Source organism: Callionymus lyra, chromosome 7 (genome assembly GCF_982586985.1).
Source record: "Callionymus lyra chromosome 7, fCalLyr1.hap1.1, whole genome shotgun sequence".
Classification (NCBI taxonomy): Eukaryota; Metazoa; Chordata; class Actinopteri; order Syngnathiformes; family Callionymidae; genus Callionymus; species Callionymus lyra.
This window is the reverse complement of record NC_141824.1, coordinates 23,405,727-23,430,970: the sequence shown is the minus strand read 5'-3', so window position 1 is coordinate 23,430,970 and position 25,244 is coordinate 23,405,727. Positions and strand designations below refer to the sequence as shown.

General features: G+C 39.4%; 3 protein-coding genes across 3 annotated transcripts; 1 reads left to right on the top strand and 2 right to left on the bottom strand.

Annotated features, from left to right (window-relative positions):
* Positions 1–163: 163 nt before the first annotated feature.
* On the bottom strand, positions 164–13,330 carry prpf8 (pre-mRNA processing factor 8). The gene is made up of 43 exons (XM_087796295.1): positions 13,189–13,330; positions 12,534–12,652; positions 12,268–12,436; positions 12,026–12,190; positions 11,728–11,946; positions 11,436–11,648; positions 11,226–11,351; positions 11,028–11,133; positions 10,541–10,731; positions 10,307–10,426; positions 9,661–9,850; positions 9,376–9,495; positions 9,093–9,227; positions 8,881–9,010; positions 8,572–8,768; positions 8,266–8,472; positions 7,878–8,041; positions 7,667–7,793; positions 7,360–7,552; positions 7,071–7,258; positions 6,717–6,955; positions 6,506–6,652; positions 6,211–6,421; positions 6,022–6,138; positions 5,687–5,934; positions 5,432–5,611; positions 5,215–5,350; positions 4,942–5,111; positions 4,693–4,822; positions 4,455–4,601; positions 4,220–4,380; positions 3,952–4,143; positions 3,476–3,713; positions 3,232–3,360; positions 2,972–3,085; positions 2,721–2,894; positions 2,140–2,333; positions 1,830–2,069; positions 1,610–1,751; positions 1,383–1,523; positions 1,151–1,290; positions 869–1,071; positions 164–700 (listed from the first exon to the last, which is right to left on the bottom strand). Exons 2-43 carry the CDS (start codon positions 12,640–12,642, stop codon positions 546–548), a joined length of 7,017 nt encoding a protein of 2,338 aa, XP_087652421.1. The 5' UTR covers positions 12,643–12,652; positions 13,189–13,330; the 3' UTR covers positions 164–545.
* A 387-nt stretch (positions 13,331–13,717) lies between these two features.
* Positions 13,718–17,255, top strand: LOC148075734 (arsenite methyltransferase). Its single transcript, XM_087795593.1, has 10 exons — positions 13,718–13,829; positions 14,035–14,168; positions 14,640–14,790; positions 14,870–15,006; positions 15,073–15,142; positions 15,218–15,299; positions 15,841–15,972; positions 16,050–16,189; positions 16,275–16,397; positions 17,011–17,255. The coding sequence occupies exons 1-10, from the start codon at positions 13,794–13,796 to the stop codon at positions 17,086–17,088; spliced, it is 1,083 nt and encodes a 360-aa protein (XP_087651719.1). The 5' UTR covers positions 13,718–13,793; the 3' UTR covers positions 17,089–17,255.
* Positions 17,256–17,351: 96 nt separating this feature from the next.
* Positions 17,352–24,526, bottom strand: aifm4 (apoptosis inducing factor mitochondria associated 4). Its single transcript, XM_087795272.1, has 19 exons — positions 24,018–24,526; positions 23,116–23,193; positions 22,934–23,043; positions 22,747–22,856; positions 22,131–22,175; positions 21,686–21,767; positions 21,504–21,616; positions 21,337–21,423; positions 20,519–20,610; positions 20,308–20,438; positions 19,652–19,767; positions 19,495–19,566; positions 19,115–19,178; positions 18,965–19,041; positions 18,782–18,899; positions 18,609–18,707; positions 18,461–18,536; positions 17,670–17,774; positions 17,352–17,565 (listed from the first exon to the last, which is right to left on the bottom strand). Exons 2-19 carry the CDS (start codon positions 23,190–23,192, stop codon positions 17,535–17,537), a joined length of 1,605 nt encoding a protein of 534 aa, XP_087651398.1. The 5' UTR covers position 23,193; positions 24,018–24,526; the 3' UTR covers positions 17,352–17,534.
* Positions 24,527–25,244: the final 718 nt, after the last annotated feature.

The following is a 25,244-nucleotide window of genomic DNA, read 5'->3' as shown; positions in this document are numbered from 1 at the left end:
TTGTAAAAAACAAATGTGTAACTACTTGGTGAGAATATCAAGCAGCAAATGTAAATACCAACATACATTTAAATACATGTTGACATTTAAGAGAAGGTTCTGTCGTGTTAATCTTAAAACATCAATACATTTCATATTTAAGACAATAACATTTACTCAAACGTTGGTACAAAATTGATGTTCTTTATTTAAAGTCACAGGATGTACACGACATGGTTTCATTACAGCATGAACATACATCCGTCAATTTCATTTTCCAAAAAACAAAAATGGAAAATGAAAGTGGGTCTGATCAGGAATAGAGACATTGATTAAATACAGTGAGCTGAAAACAATCTGCTGTGACCTGACAACATCACAAACTGCACAGACTATTGAAAGAGGGGGGTCAAGTAGGGGAACGGGGGGGTAATGACGAACACTTGTAGAAAAAAAAGAAAAAAGCTAAAAAAGATCCAAGAGCCTTCACATAAAAATTTCTAAACACAAGTTACTCGAAATATTACAAGGACTTTGGGCCCACATTGCCCTGTCAGGACTTCAGCTCAGCCATACATGTCCTCCCGGTCAGCGTTGTAGATCTCACCCTCCTGCAGGGAGGCAAAGTTGAGGAAGTGCGATGGTCTGTGGACTTCGTGGTAGAATTCCTTGGGGTTCGCCAGCTGCAGGTCGTACTTCATGTTGGGGTCGTGTCGCACACCTACAGTTAGAAAACAAGATGGAGACTTTAGTGTCTTTTTGAATGCCACAGTAAAAATCCATGTCATTGACCGATGGGATGAGCGGAAACATCAATAGTTTACTTTCGCAGTAGTCACAAATCAAGTGCAGTCCAGGAAAGCCTACACAAATAAACAAGATTACTGACCCATGAAGTTGTAGTTCCAGGAGACCTGGCCAGGGACCATGAAGAAGCCCAGGAAGCGATCAGAGAGCAGCATCTGGACCCTCTCATAGTGTGATGGCAGGTAGCCTTTAGGGTTGTTGCCCTTGTCCGTGTTCTGTCGACCCCACTCGTATCCGCTGGGTGTCAGCTTGTAGGCTGTGAGGGTGCAGGAGCCTGGAGTGAAACTGTCAAGAAAAAAAATTAATAAATAATTGTAACGCGCAAGCTCTTCTGGGTCCATGTGGTCTTCAGGGAAATGCATACCTGCAGGTGATGATGATGGTCTTCTCTCCATCCCATGATGGGTTGTCTGCCATGACCTTGGCGTGGGTGGTGACATCCTGAGGAGACAGCTGAGGAGACTCGTTGGGCTGAGTGTGGATCCAGCCGAGGGGCTCCATTTCCTGCAAGGGTTGAGCAGATGGTTATGAATGTTCAGACATTTAATGAAAACGAATGAAACTGAGGACTTAACAATGAAACTTGTGGCTCTTACCTTCAGATATTCGTGTCCTGGCAGCTGGTTAGGAAGATGGACAGTTTGATGGGTTCCCCACTGAGGAACCATGACGATACACCTGATCTCCTTCACCTGTGGGTTGTCTGGTGGACTGGTGCCGTACAAGTAACCAGCAATCTGTAAGAATAATCAAGTCATGTTTTGCTGAGCAGGTACTTGCTAGGAAAACATGAATTCCGGAAAAAAAGAAAACTTTGACATACCTGAGCTCGCAGATCAGAAATACAGATGAATTTCTTGAGGACGTTCTTGGGCAAGATGTAAGTGTAGCCGGTCTCCTTGATGTCATCAGACGACACATAGATGTGGTTTGTTCGGAGGTGGAGGTTGGCAGCAGATATGGCCCTGAGGAGAAATTACAAATAAGATTAAGTTAAAAACAAAAAAAATGTGTCATTAACAAAACTTTGAACATGTACACACCTGACTCTCCATTCCGTCTTGGAGGAGAAGGTCTGCGTTTCGTAGTTGGAGGTGGTGGACGTGATGATCTCGTCGCCGTGCTTGTTGACGGTTCGAGTCTGGGTGGCAGTGAGCTGGGACTGCTCTTTGGTCTGCTTCTCGATCTCAGCGATCTGCTGTCGCTGCTGTGAGGGAGCAGAGATCTCCATACCCAGGATGATGTCACGGATTTCTGACTGGGTCAGTGAGGCCACGTTGACGCTGGACAGAATAGTTCGGTCAGATTTCCATTACACATGTCAATTAAGCGATATAATGAACAAATACATACTTGTTCTTTTTGCCATAGTCGGCCAAGATGAGATCTTTGAGCTGCACCTCCACCTTGATCCACTCCTCATCAGTGAGGGTGGGCCAAATATGATGAGGCTCGGTGACGGTCGTTTTGTCAGGCTTCAAGATGACTTTAGCGCGATCATTGTTGACGTGGAGCGCTCTGAGGATCAGGATGAGTCGAGAGAAGGCCTACAAAGAATCACAAGAATTCTATTAACACAGACAGATAGTAATGAACTTGTAGTCATGACGGTCTAAATCAAATGTGTTAAATTCAATGGCAGAGGGCCAAAATCAAAGTAGATAAATGTTCATGTTGACCTGTAAAGATGTCAGGGTTTAGGACAAGATAAGGAATAGAAATGATGGATGTCAACAATTATACAGAAACTTCCAATGGAACTGAAAGAAAGGAATTTAATGGCAGGGTTTAAAGGACGACAAACAAGGATATAATTAAAAGATAAAGATATTAAGCCCCAAAGCATGAAAAGAGATTATCACACTCACTTCTTGTTATTCAGTGATTGAGATCTAACACAGAGAGATATGATGAAAGCATGAAGTTCAACTCACTGTGTAAGACGAGATGGTCTTGAGCCAGTCGTCGTACAAGTTGAAAAGCACCATCTGTGGCTCTGTGGCCTTCAGGATCAGGTCTCCAAACTTCTCCACCTTCAGACAGGCCTGGAAGGGCAACTGCAACTCGGAGCCTTTGATCACGATGTTTGGGAAGTCAAGCAAGTGAACCTGGAGAGATAGATAATGAAATTATTTCATGAAGACATGTAAGGCTGTTGTCATGCAGCAGAGCTTGTCAATCATACCTCAAGAGGGTCCAACATGCCTTTCCTGGTTACAATGATCTGCTTCGGCTGCTCTTCCACCGGAAGGGAGCGAATCAAGGCAGCAACTTCCTCAGCTGTCTTCCACTTGGCCAGCTGCAAGGATGAATAACAAATAATGTTGCATGATTCCACTCAAACATTTGGTGCAGAATACACTTAATATTGTGAATGACAACATGAATTGAAACAGAATGTTTGTGAAAGAGGGTCATTGAAAAAACCAAAAGAGGGGGGCATACCTGTCCCAGACGTTTCTGTCCCGCCCATACAGACGTGTGAATGATCTTGAGGAAAAGCTGACCAGTCCTGGGGTTGAAGATGAAAATGGCTCCGTTGATGGGCTTCGTTGTCAAGTTACCCTCAAAGGTCTGAATAGGGGAGGAACAAACACAGACTTGATTAAAGAGAAGGTAGTGAAATCAGTAAACCCAGCAGCAAACACTTGAGATGCAAAAACTCTGCCTAGATGATTCAAGTCCTCACTTTGTGGATGGTGACTCTGTAGACGTTGGTGTCATCCACAAACCAGATGATCTGGTTAGAGAAGAGTTCACCGTAGTTCTGGGAGGACAGGTAGGGCTCAGTGGGCTCAGATGAATACAGCTGCAGACCCTTGCGGATTCGCTCCCTCAACACGTACAAGGCTGGGTTGGCCTTCATGATTTTGGCCATTGCCTGCTGGATCAGGGGTTTGCTTCCCGGGAACCAGTTTCCATAGGCACTGCAACAAGAATAGAGTTGAACTTAGATTACTAAAACAAAATTGTATCAGCAAAAGGACAAAGTACAACTAAGACGATAGTATTAGCAAGAATCTTTCACGTAAATGTGAAACAAGTTAGTAAGAAGGTGTGAAGGATTTGATGCATCCGTTAAACAAGCGCATGTAGATGACAAAAAAGGAACAAATACGATCACCTTGATTAATAATTGGTCAAAAATACATAATTTTAACTGACCTGTGAAGATTGTAGGCCAAGTCGATGGCAATGAGCACGCCAGTGGGTGACGGGTAGATACTCATGTTGTCCGTGGTGTAGTCCAGGAACTTTGCTCTGGCGTAACGCTCGATGTCATGAGAGTCGTAGTCTCCCCAACGCAGCTGAATGTCAATCCAGTACTTCTGCGTGGTGGTGCTGTCCATCACGTCCCTGTGGGAGAAAAATGCAGATTAAACACAGGCTCAACTTCCACTAACAAAAAGCTTTTTACAAATTCAAGCCATACTTTGAGTCAGCGAGCAGAGATGGACGGGAGACATTCCACTTGTAGGATGCGAAGAGGAGGATGTCAGCACAAGACGAGTTCATTTTGTAAGACTTCCTGGGATGGATGGTTTCCTTCTGGACTGTCTCAATTTCAAGGGCATCAAGCTCTTGATCAAAGACCTGCAGAAAAATACATTTTCTTTCATACAGATGTTTCTGCAACATAAGATGGTTTAGAAAGAATAAAAGCCCACCTGACAGAGATCCATCACAATGCTCTCGTGAATCTTCTGCCACAAGTGAGCCCTGAAGATCTGGATCAGCGAGATCTTGAGAGTAGGGATTTTGCCATGCATGAAGATTCCAGTAAGGTCAAGCTGCACCTGGAAACCCACATACACCTGTAGACAAGCAGAGGAAGGTTAATGAGACCAGTCACAACAAAGACTTTCAGGCGGTTGATGAAATTTGATCAAATATAAATGTGCGTACATTGGCTCTGTTGATGGTAGGAGACCACCAAAGGGTGAAACGACGATTGGGAATTTGGTTAAGACCAGATCTCTGAGCATTCGTCAGCTTCTTCCACTTCATTGACTCCTCAAAGCCACTGGCCTTCTCCCTGTGAACCAAAAAGACAACTTTCATTTAATTTGAGTCGACAAACGTCACCAAATTTAACATAACTCAAAAGAGAAACTTATCGAGTGTTAAGACAGATGTTATGGCACTTTGACTCACCAGAAAAGACCCTCCCAGGTGGGGAAGTACGTGCCCTTGAAGAGCGTGTGCTCCAGAATGCCTTCAACACCTCCCAGAGCTTGGATCATGTCTGTGCGGTAGTTGTTCAAGTTCCACAGTTTGCCATCGTGTCTCTGATGGGTCCACCAGAATGGATTCTGTTTCAGAACCTGTAATCGAACAGAAAATGGGTTAAATGTTCTTTCTTACCATAAATGTATATAATACGACCAACAAAATCTTATAGGGAAAATTTAATTTAGTTATAGTAACCTGGTATTGTTTGAAATCTGTCCGGACTCTCCAGCCTTTGTCGTAAGCCAGTGTGTGTCTGTCTTTCTGGAAAAGTGTGTTGATACGTGGGATGCCTCTGTCCCAGGAATCCTCAAGATCTTCTAGAGTGAGACGCCTGCAGGCATAAACAAACTTATAAATATACATGCATTGCAGAGCATTAATGAAGTTCTTCGTTTGTCTGTGGAGTTCCTACCTGTTCTGTGCGATGGCTTCCTGCCTCTTGAGCGCATATTCAGCCCAGACCCTCTGAGAGTCGATGAACTCGCTCTCCCAAGGCTGAATGTAACGATACAAGTTAGGGATGAGCTGGTCCTCTTCGTGACTCATTCCGGACCTGAAGTGGGTAATGCCCACGTCTGTTTGTTTGGACCACCTGTTGATGACAGAGAAGATGTTTAATTAAATCCCCCACCAAAAACAACATGAACACTTTGTGTCAAAGATTTACCTCAAATCAGACTGAGGAATCAACACGTGGCCCATGGACAGCATGCCAAGGCCACCAAGCTCTTTGGGGGTGTAAAACACCACCGGTGGAAATCGACTAGGCATTTTGGAGTTCAGACCGATCTTGATACGAGTCTGGATCTTGTTCTCGCACTTGACGAGCAGGTCCAAGAGTTCCTGGGTGTTCACCACAGCCTCACGGAAATATGTCATGAGGCCAATCAGAGCGGTGTTCCATTTGTTCACAATCTAAAGTAAAAGAGAACCAGTCATGCTTTGAGAACTACAGTTTATATTTTTTTCCCCAATCATGTAGACATGTTTTCGATGACCGACCTTGGTAAAGGTGGTGGAGCCTGAAGCCATCAGGATTTGACGGACTCTGTTGTGGAAGCGCTGCATTGACTCATCGTCCACGCGCAAGAAACACTGAGCGGTCCTCTCCTTAGTGACCTGTGCAGGGAAAACAACATCTTTATAAACACAATTTTGACACAAAAAATATTTCAGTTTATGAATGCACACCTCATTCTGAAGATTCCACACGCCGTCCTTGTGAGTGAACTCCTCATAGCTGGTTCGGCACTTGGGCAAAATGCGGCACTCAAAGCCACACATGTTGAAAAGCAGGTTAGGATTGTCTTTGCTGTAGACTGAAACAAAGCTGTTCTCCCACTGGACCGTCGTCACAGACCTGGGCAGACGGTTCTTGATGTCCCAGAAGACTGCACGCCCACTGTGTAAGACAAGGACAGAAAATACATTTTTGCTATGCAGTCCTAAAAACATGTTCCGATCAAATATTAAAACAAAAACTCACAGGTTGACGTCATGCTTCATCAATCTCATACGGGCGTCACGAGGCCAGCACTTTTTGTTGTTGTAGCCCACAATGTTCTCATTATTGGGATCCGGATGTTCAGTCAGGTACCTCTGGATTAGATCTCTGGCCTCATCAGCAGAGAATCTAATGAAGGAAAAAACTTTAGATTGTTCTATATTCCAGAAAGAGACATTTTAACACAATTTACCTGAAGAAGATGTGGATGCGGTCGATGTAACGACAGTAAAGCCTGATGGGGTGAGCACTCTCCGTTGCCGTGTCCTGGAAACTGAGAAAGTCGTTGGGCATTTGTGGTGGACCGGCCATCTCACTGGCACGGTGCAGTCCAAGCACCAGCAGGTCCATCACAAGGCCGTAGTACTGCACAATGAAAGAGGCAAACTGGAGCCCTCGGATGATACCGTAGGAGTTCGTGTGGTTCATGTCCTGGAATAGACAGAAAGGAGGCACTTTAATTTAAAACAAATATTAAGCACAGCAGTGACAATACATTAACAAATGAACATTGATCGGATAATTATAAAAGAAAAGGTTTTCTTACTTTGTAGTTGATGACCACGTTGTTCTTTGCTGTCATGTAATCAGCAATGTTGTGATCCACAATGAGACGCAGCAGCCTGTTGAGCAACGTCAGATCGATCTTCTCGTACATCTTTTCGTAGCGTGATTCCAGCATCACATTGCATTCTCCTTCTGCAGTTTCCCACACATCCTGCAGGTTGTTAATGCCTGAAGAAACAAAAATAAAGTTTAAATTTCAAGTACAAGTTATAAATTTCTTTTGAAATGGCGCAAATTAGATTATACGGAGGAAATTAAATGATTCTGACCTTGGCACCACTTGTAGACCAACAGTGGGGGAGGTTCAGTGTCAGCGGGTTTGATCCATGGTGGGAAAAGACGTCTCTTGTCTGCCTCGTACCACAGATACTGATCAAGATAGGCATCTGTGATCTTCTCCAATGGCTCCACGTCGTACACAGGTACCAGATGGCTGTACAAATCCATGAACTCAATGCCGACCTGTGAAAGGAGCAAAATTCATTTATAATCTATAAAGGCTTTTGTATTATAGTTTTAAAATATAGATTAGTTAATGATTTAGAAATCTAATGAAAAGATCCGTTTGATTCTGACCTCTTTGAAAGCTCTTTGGGTGAGCAAGTGACGCTTGATCCTTGACAAAGCCTCGTGAGGATTGTCGTATGCCTGTTCAATCAGACCCAACTCTTCTCTCTGGGACTGGTTCAGTCGCGACTTCACACTACAAGATCACAAACAATTCTCATTTACTTGAGACGACACAATATAAAGTCTTAATGGATAGTTGCATTGAGAGTGTGTTCACCTGTAGGCCTCCTTGAGTCTCTCCAGGGCAAGGATGAGCAGTTTGGTGTCGTGTTTGTAGGACAGAGGAGGGAAGGGAATTGGGGAAAACCGACGGCTTTCCAGCCAGTGAACAGTTGTGGTGTAAATAGCCACCGCTTCTTCAGCTGTGATGTAGGGTCCATCCTGCATAAAAATAATACTAGAATAAAAACTTTGTACAATAAACACCTTTTTTTTCTCAAAGCAAATCAGCATGTTTGAAAGGTGGAGTTATAACTGAACATTCAGTTTTAAAACACCACCATTCATTTTGATTTTCCTCCTGTCGTTACGCACAGACAAGCAAACCAATGCAAGTGCGCCTTTGTAGGAGGATTTATTTACAAATAAGTAGAAAGGGCCAATACCTTCAGATAGTTGTGCTGCCTCTCCTGCTCGGCCTTCAGGTACAGACGTGTGAGTCTGCCCAGGTTCTTTTTGCACACCGTTTTGTCAACAGTAGCCCCGCGGCGGATTCGCTCCCGGTTGTAATGTGCAGTGTTGGTCCACCAGTCGGCTTTCGCCTTGACGTAGCGCAGGATCATGTTCTCAATTGGAGTTGGTAAGCCAGGAACCTGAATGACAAATTTAAAAAATAGAAAAAAAGCCAACATTGAATTAAGACATCAAATGTCAAGCTTTCTAAAACTTTTTATTCCTTCGAGATCACTCACCTTCCAGGGGATGTTGGCCTTCCAGCACCTCCATGACTCGCTGAGATGCTGCAGGATGGTTCTGGCCTTGTTTTGCTTGATGCCCTCTGGCATCATGTCAAGGATGTCGTGCATCACTGCAGCACGCAACTCCAGATCGAAGTGGGACTCCACACGCTGTTTGGTGACCGTTTTGGCCACACCCTTTGAGTGACGCCCTGTTGACATCATGAACAGTTTCTTTTTTAAAAACACAGAATTAGCAGAACTATGCAGTTTACTTCTTTATTTTAAAGTTGTGTTCAGGACATTTTGAACGCGAGTGTTTACCTTCAAACTGTCTGGCCAGCAGATTTCCAAGCCATCTCTCCAACAGAGGGGTGATGCCCCTCATGAAGAACAGCCAGACTCTCCAGCCAGGTGCCCAGAAACCACAGCCTGGTCCTTTTCCCACAGGACCCTTAAAAACAAGGAGGAGAACAATGTTTACTGTTATCTTGAAAAGATTAGGATATTCCCCAAAGGACAAAAGCTATGCTCACTGTGTTGAAGCGGTAGTAGATGAGATGCTTCAGATCTTTGCACATCCTGATCTGTCTCATCAGCTTGTACTTGTAACGGTACATGCCTGTAAGCTGACCCACGTGAGCAAAGATGTACTGCAGACCATCAGACAGCTACAAGAGAGAAACCAAATTATTGTCCAAGTGTGCTTCAGTGCCACCACAACAAAATCCGGTCCTGCATTTACAACACTGGCAATAAATCTGAATCACATACAAATTGACAGATTCAATATAAATGGAGAAATATAATAAAGTATACCTGGAAAGCGTCCACATTTCCAAGTCTGTACTGGACATGGCTGTCCACGACCAGCTTACTGAGTCGCAACACCTCCCTGCAGAGATGGAAAGCGTTTCCGAATCTGGACTTCTTACGCTCCTACAGAGGAAAAAGAAAAGCACAGAAATTAAATTTCTTCTTAAGTGGCTTAGCTTATTTTGTAAATCAATATAAAACAATTCTTTGTAAAGCAAATATTAGCACAGGGTTTGTAAATAAACACCCTTTTACATAGACCCAAGTCATCTGAAAATGTTTTTATACCTTCGTGGTCAGGGTCTTGACGGGCTTCAAGTTGAAGTTGTAATCAAGATGAAGGTAGTTGAGGTTCTTTCGGTGAATCAACAGATTGAGCATGTTGTAGCCTTGTCTGCAAACTTGAAGACCCACTTCCACCCAGTCCAGTTTTGTCGACTGGAAGAACTTGGTCGCCTTGAAGGAACGGAACAAGTACCTGGTGGACAGTTTTTAAAGTTAAAGTGAGAAAATACATTTTTAAGGATTTATCATTTCAACAATGTCTTTGGAGGCTTTATGTGACAGAAATTGGTAAATCTTACTACATGTTCTCATCGAATCCACATTTTTAATATCAAAAGTAATTTAACTAAAGAGCAAACATTTAGAAATGAAGTAAATTATTATTCAATTAGTTTCACTGGCTGGGGTATCTGTATTCTAAAATCAGTATAAGAAACTTTTAATGCTGCTGTTGTAAACACAACATAGATAAACTTGAATCAAATCATTCTAGTTCACAAGAATATTTTATCCCATATTTCATGCATACACTAGGAATTAAGTAAAATGTGTAACTAAGGGCCAGAGAAACAAAAATAAGCAATAACAATTGTCAAATGAGTACATTATGGACCAGCCAATTTGACCCACAAAGGGTCGTTTTACTTACCTCTTCTTTTGGGCCTTCGGTGGTCTGTGTTTGAGAGCGTTGAGGACATAATACTTGAGAAGTTTCTGGTACGAAACACGAACCTTCACTGGTTGTCCTGCAGGACAGTGCTCACGGTACCTAGAAAATACAAAAAAAAAATCTTACACACAAGACTAAATATAAAGTTTTAAAATAGTCAACAGATTTTTAAAAAACTAAATTTATGTAACAACCAACAAGAAGCTTTCTTACCAGTTCTTGATCAGTGGGATGTCAATGGCCCTTCTGGTGCGACCTGAACGAAGATTGAAGGGTCTTGGAGCCCACAGCAAAGCAATGCCATTGGCTGTGTGGTCTGTGTAAAGTGGAGTCTCTTTCAGAAGGGGCTCCACGTACTCCGGAAGCTCAAACTCTTCATCATCATCTGGAAGGGGCTCTTGACTCTGAAGTTAATACAAAAGCAAAAATATAACTAAAAACTGAATTTGATGCATTTAGATATTCAGGCAATTTATTTAACTGAAACAGATAATGTCTGATTGACAGTGTACCAACAACAACTGTGCAGTTGTTTTTGGTCAATATTAACCATCACTCATTTTAATTTCCCTCCAAATCTTACGCACAAACAGGAATATACTGAAAGTGCGTCTTCGTGGGAGGTTTCATAGAAAACTTGATAACCTGCATACCCATTCAATTCAAATGACATCCAAGATCGACAACAAGCAACACGCACCTTTACAGAATGTCTGTGTGAGATTGGGTTGATGAGGGGATCAAAGTAAAAAGCTGGCAGATCTGGATCCTCCGTCTTGATGAACACCACATTTGGTGTGTGGTACCTTAAAAGAAGACATTTTATCAATCATAAAATAAAAAAAGTTTACGCCACATTTGCTCCGATATTTGAAACATGCAATTTAATGTTTCTTACCAAGTCAAGTGAACATGGTGTGGCAAGTTGTTGTAAAGGTAAGGGAAGGCAATTTTGTACTCCGTCCTGATGGGCTGTCTGATGATGATTTTGTTGATGTCATTGAATTCATTCCAATCTTCATCCCTATGGAAATTTACAAAAGCCATTATCAACACAAAATGTTGAAGAGTTGTCTTCTTTTGTTAGTACAAGATTATCTGATCTTACTGGAGATTGATATCTCGAACCAGGGGTTCAAACTTGGGTCCTCCAGGAATGGCCATGTTTAAAGCCTTGGAGGTGAAGAATGCTTTGAGGTCAAACAAATAGAAGTAGTTGAAATCCACCAGGTCTGTCAAAAGCTGGTTAGCAAGACGGTAGAGTGTGGACATCATGGGCAAAGTAAATTGCCAGCGGCGGTAAGTTGTCCCATTGACAAATCTGTAAATAAAGCAAACGATCAATGAGTATTTTCTTGATCAACAAAATGTCCATTTTTAAAAAAACAAGGACCACTTACTTTGCCGTTTCTTTGAGAGGTTGATGCTCATAGAGCCACTCTACAACTGAACCGTCCTCATCTGGATCCAGTTCCATTTGAATCGCTTCAAGTGGTTCCACATCAAGGATGTTGTCAGCGTAGTCCAGTGGAGGCTCCTCATCATCAAAGGGTGGAAATCGCATCCTTTTGAAGTGTTTGCGGTCACGTTTCTCTCGACGCATCATGATCCACATGGTCCTATGATTAGTTACAAGATTAGTAAATAAATTAGGGTTTTAACAATAAATTTAGGTATTCATGTACACAAGTGACTTACCCCCACTGAGCAATGTACACTGGTTCAATGACCCACGGGATTTCATTGACAAATGAAATGGCTCCAGTGATGTGGTATAATACTGGCACATCCCTGATCTGTTCCCAGGGCATCGGCATGTTCTCAAGTAGTTTTAGCACAGCATGAGGCATGTATTTGAGGGCTCTGTTTCAGAAGAAGAAAATCTCAATTAGCAAAAAGTACTATAAAAATGTTAAGACACCGGATTGTTGGATATTTACCCCAAGTACACTCTTTTGTCATGACGGAATTTTCTGTTGGTCATGTCTCCGTGGTCCCGAATAATTTTCCGAACATGTTCAGGTGGCATATCTTCTTTCTGAGCATCCACAAAGCCAAACTTTCGTTTTTCTGAGTAGCGTTTTGCCTGAAGTTGCTGCCATTTTCTTGCTGTAAAAAGGCACATGCAAACCATGGTTAAAACATGATTAAGCCAACGTGCAGAAAAATATACAGCAAAAATAAATGATGAAGTGAGCAAGCAAACCTTTTTCCTGAAGTTTTTCTTCTGACATGAAGTCTGGGATCTGCGATGCAGGCTGCACACCCAGAGGTATCCCTGGAGGGGGAACTCTGAATGGGAAAGGGGCAGCCATCGCACCTTATCTGAAAGAAAGAAAAATCCAGGTATATATCAAAATAAATAGGTGAAGTGTAAGATGTTTTTTCTGAATTCAGTGCCGATTAACAATGTGCGGACTTGTCTTGTTCTTGTGTGATGTAAACAAACTGAAAATATTATCTTATCAAATTACCATTTAATGGCAATCAATATAGTTTTAAAAATATATTATAAAGGGCATATATCGTTGCATGCGTTACATGTAAATTGTAAAACTACTTTGTCTCCATTCATCGCTACCATTGCAATGGCGGCTAGCATTAGCTTAGCAATATGGCGTATAAAGTGAAACGACTTCATAACTTACCAAAGAGTAATTATTCTTTATTTGAATGGCCTATTACTGTTGTTCATTTGAAAATAACTTTACACGAATGTTGCACCGAAAAGTATTTGTTATCGATAGTGATTTCATAAAGGCGCCGATTAGGCCGAGCGTGCATGAATCGAGGAGTTAGCTTTAGCTAAACAATTAGCATCTTGCGATCTGTTCAAAGGTAAGAAATGTTGCATAACTCACCGTGCTTTCTTGGCTCCCCTTAAGAGTTCTTCAATCCAACAAACGATATCTTCGCAGAATTTGTCTCTTAAGCGTCGCTTTTTGCGACCACCGAACTTGACTCAAACACGCATAACGCACGCTGAACGACACACGGTACGCTAGCGGTGAAAAGACCCGGATAATAGTGTTTCCGGGTCTTTCGCTACTTCCTTTACGAGTTTCTACAATAAAACATGCATATTAAAACTTTAACCGAGTATTATTTTATATTTCAAATCATTACATTTTTGAATGAAATTAGTAAATATTGCAACTGTAAAAAAATGTATGAGCTAAAAAAGAGCAGGCACACAGTATGGAATACGGCCTGGAATAGTGTTTAGCTTGATGTTTTTACACATATATGTGTTTAAATGTATCGTATACAATATAATATTAAATATATTCATATGAATCATTGAATTTAAATCATTTTCACATATTTTCTTTCTTAAAAACCGAGGTAAAAGTTTATTTTGAAAAATGATCTGACCGGAAAATCATTATTCGAGGTCAAAGATTAGGGGTGCGTTTCATAGACAAGTAACAAGTGTGAATAACAGACTTGGAACTTTCTCGGTGAAATGGAGACCGGGGACGACGTACGCGAGAGCGTCAAGGTGCAGACTTTGATTTAAAAGTTCAAAACTTTAATTCAAATGGTTATGTAACGTTACTTTTAGAAGCTATGGAGCGTAAATTAAATATTTGTTGTTGCTTCTTCATTTGTATTTTTATAATCTTAGACATGGGTTTACATAAATCAATTTCCATGACTATTTGTGATCAACAAAAACTTTTTTTTCCTTTTCGTGTGGTCTACAGAAATACTATGGCAGCCGTCTGGATACTTCTGCTGATCTGCAGACCAGTGCAGCTTCCTGTAGTTTATCCAGCAAACCTGTTCCCAAAAGTGTGACTGAGGCGTTGAGCCTAGTTCACCCAGAGGTCACGAAGCGGTGGGTCTTTCCTTTCTTTCAATTTTTCTTATTTCAATTTTAAATAAAGTCCTGTCATCACTTAAAGAGGTTTGTTATGGATCCTGCTAGTTCTTGGACAATTAGACAAAGATAAAAAGTCAAAATTTGTTTTCTCAGGGGGTCTTTTTAAAAGTCCAATGGACAAGTGACTTCAAGTTGAGTTTTAGTTAATAAAAAAAAAGGTTCTTGAGACATATTTAAATAATACGATTTTAATTTACAATGAAGCTTTTTTGGGGACAGTTTCCATAAAATAAATTGCCAATTTAATGTCAAATTTAAGTAAAAAACACCAATATATATACTGTATATATTTTTAAAAGTATTTACCCATGTCTTTCTTTTCTGAATAAAACAAGAAACTCTTTACTTTTTAAACACTGTTGTGTGTGTTCGTCATCAGCATGTTTTCATTTGAATCTTAAATCAGTAACTTTTGGTAACCGATAGATTCTTTGGTTGTGGCTTGCCGTTCCCTTCCAAGCTTCAAGATTGCAAGGTTCTGGACCTCGGCAGTGGATCCGGCAGAGACTGCTATGCTTTTAGCAAACTGGTCGGACCAAACGGACATGTCACTGGGCTTGACATGACAGAGGAGTTGGTAATGCTCACTCTGTGTATGTCAACATGACAAGCATGACATGTTTTTTTAATTTGTATTTATTGTTTGGATTCTTTAGATCACAGCTTCACGTCAATACCTTGAGTACCATCAGAAGAAGTTTGGCTACAAGGAGCCCAACGTCACGTTTGTCCAGGGATATATGGAGAAGCTAGGAGATGCTGGCATACAGAACGATTCTATTGATATTATTTTGTATGTTTTATTCACTTTACTGGCGTTTAGAACTGAGACCTTAAACTGAACAACCTAAACTTGTAGATCCAACTGTGTCATCTGTTTGTGTCCTGATAAACGAGCAGTGCTGCAGGAGGCCTTCAATGTCCTTAAGGTACTTTGTTTAAACTTAACTTTAAGTTCACTTAAACTAAAGTAATCCATATATGTATCCATCCATCTTTTGCAGGAAGGAGGAGAACTATACTACAGTGACTTGTACGCCAGCAAAGTTGTGCCTGATCACATGAAGCAAGACCCAGTTCTTTGGGGTAAAACATTAACTTTTTTACCTTTATCAAAGAATGAGAAACCACGTCTGTTTGTTTAGTAAATTAAAAAATGATGTTAAGAAGTATAAACATAAGAAACACTATGGGAATGTACAGTATATTAGAAACAGAAGCTAACAATGCCAGCACTGTTGAAGAGATAACACTCATTTTAAATTGAAGCTGTGAATCAAAATATGGTCATAAAAAAATTAATCATTTGCTTTCATAAAAATTATTAATGATTGGTCAGGGATACGAGATATACTGTATATAACATTATTGACTGGAGATAAAGTTCAATGATGTTAAAGTCCAGCATATGTTAATATGTTAATATGAATATATCTCATCCTATATCAATCATTTTCACAATAATTCACTCTATTAAACATGCTTTGTCTCAGTAATGTCTGTTTTTATTTAGTATTTATTAACATATTAGCGATGTTAGCAACATGAAAATGTGCAACAAGTTAGATAATTGTTCACTTCTGCTTCATAACAAGCATCATAAATTCAAAGTCCACTGTGTGTTCAGGTGAAGGGATGGGTGGCTCACTCTTTTGGCGGGACCTGATCTCTCTGGCACACAGTGTCGGCTTCAGCACACCACTGCTGGTGTCAGCGACTCAGATCGTGGTGCACAACGAGGAGCTCAAAACAAAAGCAGGTTAAAAAAAATAATCTTTTTATTAGCACAAGTTAAAATCAGTTTACCATCTTGTTGCCCATTCCACCTTTTTCCAGGTGACATCAGTTACGCTTCCGGCACCTACAGACTGTTTAAGTTGCCGAAAGGCGGCTCCAAGTCCAGGTCATCAGTGGTCTACAAAGGAACATCTGATGGCGCGGATCAGCTGGATTTTGACTCGTCACATTGTTTCAAGGTATAAAAGGGTCCCGTCATCTGTGATGACCTTTGTCAAATTGTATTATGAGTAATCTGAAGTAGAAATGTCTGACATGTTGCAGAAGGATGTTGCCCTGGAGGTGGATGGAGAAATGATGACCATCCTTCAGAGTTCACGCTTCTCCTCTGATTTTGAAATCCAGATTTTGGATGAACCCCAAACCAGTTGTCAGTCAGAACCGCAGGTAATGCCGATTCCGTGCATCGTTTCCCGTATTTAGATATGTTCAACTTCATCTCACACAGTAATGTAGCGTGGATAAGTAACTCAAAATTGCTCACCAGGACTATAAGAAGAGTATCAGGGATCTAGAACTTCCCTGAATCTGGTTCTCTTGAGATTTCTGCCTGTTTGAGGCACTTTTTCCTTTGGACAGTGGCTCTTGGTTGGCTTTAGAACTGTATTGCTATTAAAACTATTTTTAAAATGTAACTGACTAAAATAGATCTTTGTAATCCTAATAGAATTAAGTGTTTCTTATTATAGTATTGGTTAATTTATGTATGTAGTACAAGCATTATATATCAACTCGGACTTTAGAGACAGTAAATGTATTAAAAAACTAAAAACTATTAAACATCATTACTTGCAAGTAACCTAGAAAAAGTTTAATGGAACCTCAAATGTTGGTGAAGTTTTTTTGACTAGCTTGACTATGATTTAACTTAAACCGAGATAATATGATTCACTAGATGTTCTTTTGAATAATGTCTTCTTAAAAATGTTTTAATCAACATTTAAATATATATATTTTTTAAATATTTTAACTGTTTTTTTCCACTTCTTTTTCCCTCCAGTACTGTCACCTGAACCCGTTTCTGTTGGCGAATAAGCTGGGCTGCTCTGCGAGACAGTGTTCCAAAACAAGCAAATGAAGAGTGAAACTCCAGAGCAACGAAAACGTTGAGCATGTTCACTACTCTCTGTAAAAGCAGTGATTCCTATGATGTTAACGAATTTACTACTAATCAAAGCTGACATTTAAGTGTCACAACAGAATCTAGGAAGTCTGACAAAAACAATTGTTTAATGATTAAATGAAAATGTGTTCTAATAAATTAATAAGCACTAAACTCTTTGGATGATGATGCTTTTATTTTTTTATTTAACTGAAGTAAAACAGACAAACGCATTAAAATTGTTATTTTATTAACCAGTACAGAAGCTTGGCAGTGATTGAAGTATTTATTTAAGCTCAACAACTATTGTCACCTGGGAGCCCAGTTAGTGGAGGTAGGTGTCCAGTTAAATTTGGCACAGGTAAAGGGAAAGGCATGGTCGTCTGACGTCGGGAGTCACACCTGGGTGTAGCACGTCTTCGTCACTTCTGCAGCCAGCTCAGGTCTTCAGCTCTGAGCAGAAATCAAAAATGGCAAAAATTAGCTTTTGTGTTTTTATTTCGATTTTTGATATAAACAGCCTAGATTTAAGATTATCTTATAATTTGTTGACTTACTGAGCTTGCTCCTTTGTTATCTTCTGGCCTGCTGCCATCAGTTCAGCGAGCTGGGCTACGAGAGGATCGAACATAAATCCGGCACCAGCGACCACCACCTCATCTCTGTGGACACAAGAGGTTATTTAGCATGTTTCAAACGGATACACTGGGGGGCAAAATTCTGCCGCAGAGACTTTTCATGTGGCCCACCGGACAGTTGTCTACAACAGTGGTCCCCAACCTCTTCCCCAACTGAGGGCCAAATTTTAAATCTCAAAACCCTTTGCGGCCCACCTCCGACCCCATAAATACAAAGGCATTATAATGCGTTCTCATTTCCTTGTCACATGTATAATACTCAAAATTAATATATTGCAAATAATATTTGAAAATGTTTAATATCCTTTTAAACTTAATACGTTTTAACATTTAAATTATAATGTGTATTTTTATTTTTAAACAACATCCAACCTCCCACAAAAAATGGTTCCATTTTGGAAACAATTTTGCGGCCCACTTGCAATACCATTGCGGCCCACCAGGGGGCCTTGGCCCACAGGTTTGGAATCACTGGTCTACGATCAACGATGATTAACGTTCATGTTGATATATTGACCTATTAAGAAGTCCGTCTCTTAGATAAGATAAGGAATAATGGATGTCAACAAGTCAAGAAAAATAATAAAAAGTCAACAAAGGTCAGACTCCTACTTCCTGTCTGGTAAATACAATTGATTTGGCCCTTGACTTTGACTTCTAAAAGATTAGGGCCCTTTTTTGATTGAGGTTATTTTAGAGAAGTAACTTACTTGATGTAAAAAGCTAAAAACTTTCTTTCCTCTACTTTCCCCTTGAATATGATCTCTGTGTATCCTTCAGCGTAGCCTGATGACAGAAAAGAAACAATCAGATCGTGACTCATTTAACGATAAAATCCCATTTGATTGAAGGCTATACCAGTGTATCTGATACTCTTGCCCAGTAGCACGGTCCAGAAGAATGGGACGGAGTTGATTTCCGTGGATTTGTTGAGCATGTTGAGAGCAGCGACTCTTCCTATGAAGAAAAGAGGAATCATTGAAGTAGGAAAACATTGAACCTTTCAGAATCTGAGCTTTTCTATCACCGACCGTGAGCTTGTGACATTTGCCAGTGACCGATGTTAACCCTTCGATCACCCATGATGGTCAGAGGGAAAGAGGTGACGTCACCCGCAGCAAAAACATCCGGAACGCTTGTTCTCATGAACTGAATAAAAAGAGATTAAATTAATTATGTTAAGTTTTGAGTGTTGGTTTAGTGTTCGACCTCACCTTGTCTACGACGATGGCTTTTCTAGAGTCAACTTCAACCCCAGTTCCTTTCAGGAAGTCTGAATTTGGGATCACGCCTAAGCAAGAGATTAATTATAAGTACCAGTGAGAATGATTTATGAGTCCATTTTTTTGGTTCTGATAAAGTACCAATTCCTGCAACCACAAGATCAGCTTCGAGAACCAAACCGCTCTTCAGCACCACCTCCTTCACCTGCAGAAAAACATGCTCACAATCATTTGTTATATAACAAAGTTTAATGTTTATTTGGACATTTTTATGTTACGTGTTTCATTAGCGTTTGTGCTGTGTTTAAGCATGGAGCCATTCAACATTAGCATTAGCAAACATCAAGAAAAAAAGGTTACACAAGTAGAATAACTTACAAGATTAAGCTGAATGGTTTCAACTAGAGTGACACAGATGTGTGTGATCAATTACTGATATCAGTTATTGATTTGGGTCACCTAGAACAGTCTAGTTTTAGCCATATTGTGAAAATGGTAACTTTATGTATAGTTGGTTTTACCTTTCCGTTTTCTCCTTTGACCTCTACGACACTGTCGTTCATGTAGAACTTGACATTCTGCTCCTCCAACATCTACAAAACAATTAATAAATCACAATTTACCTTAAAAGGTGCTTTAATCAGACCGTTAATAATCCTGCAGTCGTCTTTTTATTACCTCCTTAGTCATCTTGCCGATGTCAGGTCCCAGTGAACGCTCGAAGGGATATCTGCAAGATCCAACGACGACCACACTGGCAGCTTTGTCTGATAGGTAAGATGCCACCTCCATACCTGTCATGTTACAAATGTTACAAAAACAAAAACACAATCATTGAGTTAACTCTCCTTTTTACTTTTGCTTTGCACTGTATTTAGGTTGAGAATATTTCTAAGAAGAGGACGCTATAGCGTTAAGAGCTTTAAAAAAGAAAACGTTTAAAAAATACTTTTTTATTCTCTAAGAACACAAGTAACTATTAGATATTTTATGAATAATTATAGTGGGACAAAATAACGGAAATTTTTGAGTTGAGGATTTTTTAACATAAATACATTTTTAAAAAAAATCAATAACTTGAAACTGTTTATTTAACAATACATTTTCATCACCTGCTGACAATCCTGTTAGCGTTTTAGTCTCGGATTAACTCAACATTATTGTAAATTATATATAAAGAAATGTAACCAGGGAAGTTTTCTTTAACCCATGTATTACTTCTGGGTCAAGGTGACCCGGTGGCTGAAAGACAAATGTAAGAATATGTATTTCTAAAGGCAGATTCAGCTTGACCCAGAGGCAGCACTAGGGTTAAAAAGATAAACTTTTATTACCGATGAAAGAAGATCCAACTACCACAACCTTGTGGCCCAGACTGGAACTATGGATCTCTTTTGCATCTTCATGATTCTGCAGCAACTTGACTCCTTTAAGGTCTTTCCCAGGGCAGTTAAGAGGTCTTGATCTACAAACAAAGAAACAAAAATGCTGCTTTGTTAAAGTCATTTTAACCAATTATCATCCCACGCATTCGGATGACGTTACCTGCAGCCTGTAGCAACAAGCAGCTGGTCATAATGCAGAGACGTGTCGTCACTCAGCTTCACTGTCTTGGCAGTTGTGTTCACAGAGACGACCTGAGATATGAAGCATACAATGGTTATTAACCCGCAATGAGGGAACTTTTCATTCTAACATAAGTCCAAATCGATTCTTCAATTTATTATAAAATCTGCAATGGCTGTTTTTTTAAGTGTCAGAACCTTCATCTGACTTTTCGATAGACACTTTGTGGTTGTGCTGCTTTTCTAAATAAAAATCTTTCGGCCAAAAATGTGAGGTTTTGTTTGGTTGACGTAGCAGTTTAGTAAGAGAGTACATCTTAAAATCATTAAAGGTCTGCTTGTCACAATCAAAGCCCCAACTGGAGATGCGCAAAATGTGTTGGCACATTTATCATAAGATTAAAATTAGTTGTTAAAGCTGACTTTTCATTTTGTCAATGGGAAGAAAGCTTATTATAAGTGAAAACCAAAGATTTTACTGCCACTATAAATTCAATTATGGTTCGTTACACTGAGAATTGTAGCAGACTATGAATGTCTCTCTGGTTATCTTTTATTATTCTCTGTCAATTATTACTATTATCTTTCTATTTCAATTTATTTTTCCATTCTAATGCATTGTTTTTACTTTGGTTTATGTAATACTTGACTAGGCTTTGTGCCAAAGTAAATCTCAGATATATAACGTACAAGAGGGGACCCTTTTTGATTTAACTTTTTCTTTTTCCTGTTATGACTATTCTTTTGTAAGTCAATAGAAATAGCTGATTTTCAAAAAAAGGAAAAAAAGTACATCACCTCTTTCTCAGTCCACACTTCAATCCCATACTGCTGTAAAAAGTCTGAAGTTCGAAGGATGATTTTGCTGCTGTCCACATCTAATGCCTGCAAGTGCAATTAGTTACTACATGATATTTGGAAGGTAAAGTATAGTAAGATTATGCAATTTTGTCTACAGTTTTTACCTTACTCAGCTTCGGTTTGTCGAAGGGAGGCAGGGTGTCTTTGGTGATGATGATGATTCGACCCTGGTAGTTGTTCTGGCGGAGTGTCTCAGCACACATCAGTGAAGCTGGACCTGTGAAGAAAAAAAAAACTTGTGTACACAAGTACACATCCCCAAGCATGAATTACAGCGACAGCTTACCTCCACCAACCAGAAGACTAGTGTGTGTGCAGTCTGTTCTGATGGTGCACATCTCCTTAACCCGTCTGGTCTCCTTAAGGTCCTATGAAACGGAGGAAATATTATATTCTAAAAAACAGTTGAGTCAAGTATGCAATCTTCATGTAAACAACCTTATGAATACAAGACAGGGACATCTCTGGCTTCACACAATCTACATTTAAAACAAAATGATGCTCAATTTAACCTAATCTCTTCAGACTTTAATATTCAACCCTTGTGTTACGGCAGATTCAACACATGTATTTGTGGTAACATTTGTTTATGGGCCTTCTGTACACCTTGACCCTGAGGTAACACAAGGGTTAAAGTACCATGCCGGATCAAAAAGGACTTTATTAGTTCATTAAAACATATTGTGCAACAGCAATAATTGAAAACACTTGAATAAAAAAAGCTCTCTTACCTCCTTTTTGATGGAAACGTACACATTGCCATCTTGTACGCTTACCTGCCAAACAATTTGGAAAGATTTCAATAATTCATTATAAAAAAGTCATGTCAACAGGTGGGCGAGCCACTCCCAAATGTGCTGATTAATGTACTATTGTTCAAAAGTGCTGTGTCATGTCTGGTCTCATGGGTGTGTTACTTCTCTTCTGGTGTGTCACGAGTTCTTTGCTTATAATACTAAAACGGGCGTGATGACATAAAACTCCGCAGTTCATTTAAAATACAATTAAATTGTATTATTTACTATTTCAGTAGAAATGATCAGACTAATGTGGATAGAGTGTCCAAGTATTTATTAAAACATTTACAAAGGTCAATAAAGTTCGGGCTGATTAAGGTTGTAAAGTGTATCTGCAAACTTATTAATCTAATAGTAAATTTAAACCGCTTTGAAGTTCTCGCTTCAGCATAGAGAGATGATAATTGATAAGAAATAATCTCAACTTCAGTAAAAGGTATGTGTTACTGCATTTCCTCCTGATTTAACTGTGGCATTTTTATGGTCACTTCAAAAGTGAGCATCTAAGTAAGTGATGGACAGAAATATTACTATAAATACTATTTCCTACTTTATATTTGGGCAGAGAATCCAGCCCTGGGTACTCCTCAATATCTCCAGTGGTGACGTTGAAACAGGCTCCGTGAAAAGGACACCTCACTCTGTCACCAACAAGGACTCCTGGGGTTTACAATTATATGAAATGACCAAACATTCCACGTAAAAAAATGTGAAGCGAGAGTTTAAAGAGCACGTACCTCGGATCAGGGGGGCGTTATAGTGGGAACATTTGCTTCCGACTGCACTGTACCGACCATTTGTGCGGACCAGCAACACCTTCTGCTCCTCCACAGATACTTCTTTCATTCTTAAAAAAATATATAATTTGAATTATGATGAGACCTTCACTACATTCGCTGAAGATTGTAGGAACACTTACTCTCCATCCTTGAGGTCAGCCTCCTGACACACCAGCCCAGTCACCTCTTCTGGATCTACACCTTCAAGTTTGCTCATTCTGAGAGAAAACATATACAACTTACTTTTGATAGTTATTGCTAACTGCTTTTGAAACGCAGGACAGTGATTGCATCTTCTGTGGCATTTTTAGATTTGATCTGCAGGCAGATCAAGATGTTTCACAGCCTAACCTTTTCCAAATGGCATTTACAAACTTTAAAACGTGTTCTAGCTACCTAATGTTATATAATGCATGCTTTGGAAATAACTAATGAAAGACAACTATGTAACATATAATCTTTCTAGTTTTTAGAATTAATTTAATTTAGAATATGAAATTCGGAGTAAAGTAGATGCAATACTATAACAATTTAAAAAAGAAATCATATTCTTTAAAATATAAATGCGTCTGACATTATTTTTCCCCTCTTAGAATGAAAATGATTAATATTAAATTGTTTCATATTCATTAAAATGTTTATTACTGTTAAGGAGAAAATATAATCATCACTGTGCATGAATAGAATGAGAATAAGAATTAATAAATTTCTTATTAAAGTGTCATGTGTCATCTTCGTCGTAGAAACCAAGGGTGGACGATGAAAATAAACACTGATACAAGACAAGTAGCTCTCAGATTGCTGTTGTTAACGAAATAAAAAGAAGAACAAGAAGTCATGTTAAAAAGAAACTTGTTTCTCTGTTGTAAACACAGATGAGTTGAAGAGACACTTCCTGCTCTGAGGGGTCGTGCGCGCTCCCGCGAGAGGATGCATTTCTTGGCGGGGGTTTGTTGAGCAACACGGCAGGTGTTGAGCACGACATTGATGTTGTTAGCATGAACTTAGCTTTAAAAGCTAAAGAATTAAAATCTCGACTCACCTGTTCTCCTGCTCGCTGTTTCACTTCCACAGACAGTTTATCCTGTGATCGGATCTCGTGCTCAACGTTTAGCTCCTCCCTGTGCTGAAGATAAGAAGGACTGGTCCACAATGACTTGCATCTCTGTTGTCCTACAGTGGTGACCGCCACCAATTTGATTTACTGGTCACGTGTTCTACAGCGCATTATATTTGGTGTTTTTTTTTAGTTTTTTTAAATAGAATTTAAAGTTTTTTATGATTTTATAAACGTTTTTATAAAGTAATAAATACTTTTTTATTTATTTTACTTATTTATTGCTGTTTAACTATTATGTATTTATTATTGGGGTCTTTTGATTTTCCTGTATGTTGGAAAAACTGTGAAGGTTTTCATTCACTAAAGGACCAGGGGCCAAATCTTGTCACAGAGATATTTAAGGCGGCCATAATGGTTAAAGATATGCTTTCATCTCTAAATTGAATTCCCCACTGATTTAAAGTTCATGTCATGAGACCCTAAAATTAGTGTTTAGTAAAGTCAAAACGTTGTTTTCTAACATTGAACAAAGATTAAAGCTACAAATAATGAGCTATTGATGCAGAATTTTTTTTATTCAAAGTAAGTAATTTTTATTTGTATAGCGCTTTTCCAGACCAGGGTCACAAATCGCTTAAACAATCAAAACAATATTCAATAAAGTATATGCTTATATACTTTAAAGATCAAGATAAAACTGATAACACAACAGGAGTTCCAGAAAATCAAGAAAAGCCTGAACAAATAAAAACGTCTTAAGATGTTTCTTGAAGTATCATTCTTTTTGTATTCTTGTTGTTTTTCCAGTGTGTTTTCTTTTTTTAAAATCGAGTTTTTCAGATATAAAAACATCTCTGGAAGTTTGACACATACATCCTCTCTCATTAAGAATGTATATGTTTACATGTTACTGACTTATTTTATGAGTTTGTTAGTTAATTTTGTTTTGTGTGTGTGTGTATTTATATTTGTGACTATAAGTTTTATCTTAAATTCCTTCATTTAAAGGAGTTACAGACTGTATATTCTTTTTTTTTACACTGCAACTGACATCTTTTCAAATAATTGTGGCTTTAATAAATAATTTGTCACCCTGCTCCAGGGGCCATTTCTTTGCTTGATCTGTCACAAAGTGTATATTCTTACACTATTGCTTGTAGACCTGACGAGGGCGCTCTTTTATCAATAATGGCAACCTGACTCGTATTC

Coding starts and splice junctions, on each gene's coding strand:
- prpf8 (XM_087796295.1), bottom strand. CDS start 12,642: ATGGCTGCCCCTTTCCCATTCAGAGTTCCCCCTCCAGGGATACCTCTG. Junction 7,553..7,666: donor CCCAAAGAGCTTTCAAAGAG/GTCAGAATCAAA, acceptor CTCCTTTCACAG/GTCGGCATTGAGTTCATGGA. Junction 6,422..6,505: donor ATGAAGCATGACGTCAACCT/GTGAGTTTTTGT, acceptor TGTCTTACACAG/TGGGCGTGCAGTCTTCTGGG.
- LOC148075734 (XM_087795593.1), top strand. CDS start 13,794: ATGGAGACCGGGGACGACGTACGCGAGAGCGTCAAG. Junction 14,791..14,869: donor TTGACATGACAGAGGAGTTG/GTAATGCTCACT, acceptor TGGATTCTTTAG/ATCACAGCTTCACGTCAATA. Junction 15,300..15,840: donor GCAAGACCCAGTTCTTTGGG/GTAAAACATTAA, acceptor CTGTGTGTTCAG/GTGAAGGGATGGGTGGCTCA.
- aifm4 (XM_087795272.1), bottom strand. CDS start 23,192: ATGAGCAAACTTGAAGGTGTAGATCCAGAAGAGGTGACTGGGCTGGTG. Junction 20,611..21,336: donor AAGTGTGGACTGAGAAAGAG/GTGATGTACTTT, acceptor TTCATATCTCAG/GTCGTCTCTGTGAACACAAC. Junction 17,566..17,669: donor ATAACAAAGGAGCAAGCTCA/GTAAGTCAACAA, acceptor ATTTCTGCTCAG/AGCTGAAGACCTGAGCTGGC.